Raw genomic sequence first — 6,000 nt, forward strand, 5'->3', positions numbered from 1 at the left:
GTATTAGGAAACCTGCATAAGAGATTCATTTAACCCTTGCAGTAACCCTGTGAAATAGGTATAATTCTTTTCAGAGAAGACATGTAACAACTAAAATTCCTCTCCACCTCCACCCATAGATTAAGTAATATGCTTTATCTATGGGCTATATACTACATGTCTATATACTAAAAAGCCAGGATTCAAACCTGGGTCTCAGGCCAGCATCCTTATTGCACTGCCCACAGTAAGTATACAACACAGAATTTACAATTTCACTAAAAATCTGATTTAAACATCCTTTTACAAAGTAATTTAGGAGACACCTTTTTTTTTTTCAAATTAGCGCAATATAGTAAAAAAAAATCAGAGGAAAATTATATTTATGAAAGTAGCTCTTTTCAAATGATATTACAAAAATCTAAATCTTCTGCCTGCCTTCCCTACTCCCCACAGCACATACATTTCACCCAATTTCAATATATATATTTTAAAAACCTTTAAAAAATACTTTGTAGGCCGGACACGGTGGCTCACCCCTGTAATCCCAGCACTTGGGAGGCTAAGGTGGGTAGATCACTTGAGGTCAGAGCTCGAGACCAGCCTGGCCAACATGGCGAAACCCTGTCTCTACTAATAATACAAAAAATTAGCCGGGCATGGTGGCGTGTGCCTGTAGTCCCAGCTACTAGGGAGGCTGAGGTAGGAGAATCGCTTGAACCAGGAAGTGAAGGTTGCAGTGAGCCTGAGATTGCACCACTGCATGCCAGCCTGGGCAACAGGCTGTGTCTCAAAACTGTGTCTCAAAAAAAATAAAAATAAAAATAAAAATGCTTATGCAGTGGGCACAACCTTACCATTATCACCCCAGTTTAGATTTTAGTTGTGTGAGCAACTATCTATTCATCCTTCTGAAACAGATCATTTGGTGGTATTTTGGTTTTGGTCCCAGGAGATGTTTAAGACCTTTTATTAGTCTAGATTTGAGGATTTTCCAAGACTAATTCTTTCAGAGTGTAAGTGTCTTCTTTTTTTAAGGTAAAGTTTGCGTTTGTAAAAATTCTTGAATTTTTTGTGCCTCAAAGATGTTCAAAGTTAAAATAATTCGCCAAGTAATGGTATCATTGCCTATTTCTCTATCAAAAATTAAATATAAGATTTACAAAGCCTCTCTTATTTTGCTGAACCATTATACTCCTTAGATGTGCCTGAACAGTAATTATTAAATTATGGGAACCGAATGTACTTTCTGGCTATTTACACATAAATGTAAATATGCTAAATATACAAAATAACAAAGAGATATACTAAAATTTGAATTCTATATTCCTTGTCATCAAATCTTCATTATATGATTCCAGAAGAGTGTATGATGGTGATAAAAAATTAGTGAGGCAAATCTTTCAAGAGACCAAAACAGTTGGAAAATACTGCTTTGAGTAACCTTAGATATTGACCACAGATTTGGAAACCTCTCTTTTAATCCAAAGAGATTAGCTGCAAAAGAAACAAAAAGACAGCTTTCAGAAATGGTAAAAGTTTCACTGCCAGTGAAATATAAGGAAATACATTTTCATTTTGAAGCCTCTTGAGAATGATCGTAAGTATTAACTACACTTACGCAGTATTGTTTGATGAGCAGAAAGGTCACAATGGCAGATATCACTGTGTACTTTAAATATTAAAGTAGCCATCACAATAGAGTAAATAAGCTGATCCAGTTTGTCCTGTAGGTTTTAGGTTACCCTGAGAAAAAAGGCTCACTTCCCACATTTCAGAGAACATATGGTATGCTAATTTAATTTGAAATAGACACACAAACTGCTGCCACTGGGGAAGGAATGAGATTGGAGGTGGGCACGAACTTAGACTTTTTACTCTGTAAAACTTTCTGTGAAGTTTGAATATTTTACAACAAGCATATATTCAGGTATTAAGTTTGTAAAAATGTAAAGCTATGTATTTTTAATTATGTACAGAGTTTGAGAAGTCCAGTACAAGGATGAAACAAATCTGGGGGAAAAGTGAGAGAAATTAAGAGGATGGTCAACTCAGTGGTCTCAACTTTGAGGGATGGTGGGGCGGAGGGCAGGCCAACTACCAGGCCTCTGCTCTCTTCGCTCTCATCATTAGACCAGTTTCCCATTATTCTTTACATTACAAACCCGAACTGCAAAGTGGAACCTAACCCCACAGAGGAAAATAAAGCAAGTCAGTCTCAAAGGTCTGCTATTCCATGGTTAATATTCAGTGTTCAAATCCTGCATAATCACACACAAAACAGGGGTCTTAAATGGGCTAGTGCTGGGCTGCAGGGCGGGGCAGGATTTGAGCCTGAGGAGAGTGAGTAGGAAATAAGTTTACGTTGAAATGGTTACGAGGCTACTCCTGACCAGCTCTCCCCCTCCAACCCCCACAAAACAGAGAGAGGAACTGTCCTAAGTTCTTCTTGGGAGAGACTGCTTTCCAACCTCAGAGATTTCAAAGGGACAGCGGGCCTCTCCACCTTTAGAAGTCAACCGGGAATGCTCATGGGTTTGCTGCAGGCCCATTGCTGAAGCCTAGTGGAGACAGAGACAGAGAGAGAGAGCAGAGAAATCCAGTAAATGAAGCCAGAAAGTTAGTTTGTGTTTTTTCATTATAGTGAGCATACTGTAATGAACCCATTGCTATTCTGAGAGGGTTTTGTTTTTGTTTACCTGACTTGATTATAAGGAGTTTTAATGGTTCTGCCCTACTTCCCCATTTCGTGTTCATGGGACATCCATCAGTCGGCTTCATGGTCACCTGGGCTGTTCTTCACATGCAAATCCCTGGGTCCTACCCCGAAATTATTCTCTCAGAATTTCACGATTTGTCTGCTGTTGTAAGCATAGCCAACTAATACAATTCTGGCTTACTTTGAAGAACCTATCTGAGCGCCTTTGGACAAAATTCACCTATCAATCATCTTATTCTCCATCCTATCAAGAGTAGTCCATTTATTTTGTTCAACCAAAGGCATTCTTTTTCCTCCCTGCCCCCAGCCCCTCATCGTTCCCAAACAGATGCCCCTGTTAGGCATTCCCCTAGACCTGGGCAGTCGGGGTCCTGCTGCACCTCTCGCTCTTTAGAGGCCATGGTTCTGGCCCTCCTCTGGTTGCCTGCCTCTTTGCTCAGAGCCAGCCTTTTCTCGGGGACTTCTCTCCCCAGGGTCCATTCTTCAGAGGGAAGGGTGGGCCGCAATATGCACCCTAGGCCCGAAGGGTGGTCAAGGGGCTGCTGCTGGGGCGACAAAGAGCTCGGATATACTGGACAGTGTGTGCTGAAGGCCCCTTGAGATGCAGGATGGAGCCTGGGCTTGGAAGAAAAGTGGAAGGAGGGTTCTCCATTTGTACTTCTGGCCCGGGGTTGTAAATGGTAGCGGAGGCCCAAGACACAGCTCCACTTTCGAAATGTTAATGAATATTCTGTTTCTGATGAATGTATTCAGTGCCTGTAGAACAAGAGAATTCAGAGAGGCGTAGGGTTCATTTGGGACTTTTTAGGTTAAGACTGCATTAAACCAGCTCCCCAGCCCTGGGGCCATAGGACTGTCGGGCATGAAGCTAAAACTACTCCATATGCTCTATGTGCGGCGTTGGAGTTAGTGGGGTGTGGGACTCCAGGGTTTCGGGTGCTCACATCAGGGCTACAGAATCATCCTCCTTTCTGTTAACCGCGCACAGGGAGTCTAGCGCTCCTTTGTGCCATCACCTCTTCTCGAAGCTCCAGGCGCAGAGGGCAAACGCTGACGCCCTTTCCCGCCTTCTCTCCGTCTGCGAGTCCCAGAGGGCAATGCACTGTGCAGCCTCCGTATTTCCCGACACGTTCCGCCTGCAAACCACTTAGGAGCTTCTGCCGGCAATTTCTCGGATGCAGCGCGTAGCCCAGCCTCCCGCACTGACTCAGGCCGGGCACCACCCCGCCCGCTGAGGGCGTGGTCGCGGGCGCCACCGACGGCGCCAGCCTGGGTTCCTAAAGGCTCCGGGACAGGTGTGGGGCTGAAATCCCGCTCCTCCAGCATCTTCCCCTCCCTACCAAAAGAAGGCTGCTTTAAATATTCCCGGCCTGGAGCAGCAGCAGCTAAGGACCTGGAAAGAGGCCTGAAAAGGCCAGGGCAGGGCGAACGAAGTTGCTGTCCCTATTTACTGGCCACACGCTCTGACTGCGGGCTGACCCCGATCCCACACTCCGAGCCTATTCACTCGCTGGGCGGACCCTCCCTCCACGCTTCGCGCCCAGGCAGGCGAGGTCACCCACTCGAAGTCACAATGCTTGAGTAGCCCTGGTTGGTGGGAGAGCGCCCCCTTGGCCAACGCCCCGCCCTCCTCTCCATCTTCCGACGCTGGTCTCTCGCCCTTCGGCGTCCGGGAGCCCCTATTGCTGCCCAACTGGCCCCAAAAGCGTCCGAAAGTCCCCTCTTGGCTTATTTCAGAGATGCCACGCAATAAAGAAAAGGCGGCTACTTTGCATTCCGCAGCTGCTGGGACGCCCGGGCTGCGAGCGCGGCTCCTGCATTCCAGCCTCCCGCCCTTCCCAGGCGCTGGAATGGACACGGACGCCCACAGTGGCGGGCCAGGTAGTGCCGGAGTCGGGGGCCCAGGCCGCGGCGCCCCGCGCCTCATCACTTACCTTGCCTTTAGCTAGCAATTCCATGATGTAGCCAAATTCACTCATCTCCCCAGACTCCGACATGTTTACGCCCCTTCACAAACTCTGGAGGACCGACGCGGGTGTATCGAATTTGTCCTTTCTTTTCTCTTTTTCTGTTTTTAGTCTGAGTTTTGCCGAGCTCCCCGCCCATAGACTGTTAACCAGGAAAAGAGGGGAAGCGCCGGGGAAAGCAAGAAGCGGGCTTGGGTGGAATGAAGGCCATCAAGGGCTCCCAGGCAGCCTCGCCCGGCTTGCTAGGATCTGGGTGTAGCGGTCGGAGCTGGGCGATCTAACGGAACAAACGAGGGCGGCGGCGGCGGTGGCGGCGGCCGTGAAACCCTCACCAGGCGGAGCCGGGCGCGCGGAGGCCCCGCCTACTCGGGGGTCGCGGCCGCGGTCGGACCGCAGCGGAGAAAAACAAACGCGCACACAAAGCGGGTCCGCACTCGGCGCAGCGCGGCCCCAGCTAGACATTCCCCGGCCTTTATCGCATGCCGGCAGGTTGGCTGTCCGCGGCTCTCGGCGCGAAGATCTGGAAAAAAGCCCCATCGCACTGTCTGGAGGTGCGAGGGCAGACAGAAATGAATACAGAGGAGGCGCAACAAAGGGGCTGGCTGCCAGCGCCGGAAAATAAATAAATAAATACATAAGTGAAGGCCAGGAAATGGCAACGGCGCATCTCAAGTCAGCCTTCCTGAAATCCAATAGGTAATAAAGACCAAGCCCCACGCTTCTGAGTTGAGAACAAATACAGGGATTGTATTTTAAACACTCTTAAGTGTGTAAGGTCTATTGTATCTCCATATCCTTTTGATACTGAACTTTCCTTTAACAACAAAAAAAAGAAAAAAGAAAAAAAAAGAAGAGGAAAGAAAAGAAAAGGAAAAAAATATTGCCAGCCAGGTTCCTGGACACTCTCACCGTTAGTTACCACAAGTCCACTTTTCTAATTATTTGTTGCGTTGGTTGAGTTAAAGCATTCAGTGCAGGCTTCTCACATTTCTATACTTCTTTTTATAACAGCAGCTTCCCTAGGAGGCTACAGCTGAAATGGCCTCAGACCATACCTGACAATCTTTGCTTCTCTTCAAAAGAAAACTTGGCTGAACAAAGTCAGTCCCAGTCTATCACTCTGCTCTAGGCAGTCTTTGCGATTAAAGGCTTGATGTTTTTTCTTTTAAAAAAAAGAAAAGAAAAAAGCTGCCAGCAATAATTAGATTAGACACGAATAAGATTTACTACAAGGTTCGTGAAACCACTTTCCTTAAGCAAGTTGGCAGAGTTTGCGTTGCGCTCAGCACCAGTGGGCAGGGTGGTGTGTCGAAATGACCTGTTTTACAGGTGTGT

General features: G+C 47.0%; 1 protein-coding gene across 4 annotated transcripts in view; it reads right to left on the reverse strand.

The window, feature by feature from the left end:
* TRIM36 (tripartite motif containing 36) overlaps positions 1 to 5,210 on the reverse strand; it is a 55,170-nt gene extending 49,960 nt beyond the window's left edge. The window contains exons 1-2 of one of the 4 annotated variants that reach the window (XM_054489693.2): positions 4,633 to 5,210; positions 1,710 to 2,540 (exon numbers count right to left, since the gene is read on the reverse strand). In XM_054489693.2, coding sequence (XP_054345668.1) covers positions 2,418 to 2,540; positions 4,633 to 4,695 — 186 coding nt within the window. In that variant the 5' untranslated portion in view covers positions 4,696 to 5,210 and the 3' untranslated portion in view covers positions 1,710 to 2,417. Of the gene's footprint in view, positions 1 to 1,709; positions 2,541 to 4,632 lie in introns of those variants that run through there. The other 3 variants (XM_063665149.1, XM_054489696.2, XM_054489694.2) reach the window with 3 other exon arrangements.
* Positions 5,211 to 6,000: the final 790 nt, after the last annotated feature.

Source organism: Pongo pygmaeus, chromosome 4, assembly GCF_028885625.2.
Source record: "Pongo pygmaeus isolate AG05252 chromosome 4, NHGRI_mPonPyg2-v2.0_pri, whole genome shotgun sequence".
Classification (NCBI taxonomy): domain Eukaryota; kingdom Metazoa; phylum Chordata; class Mammalia; order Primates; family Hominidae; genus Pongo; species Pongo pygmaeus.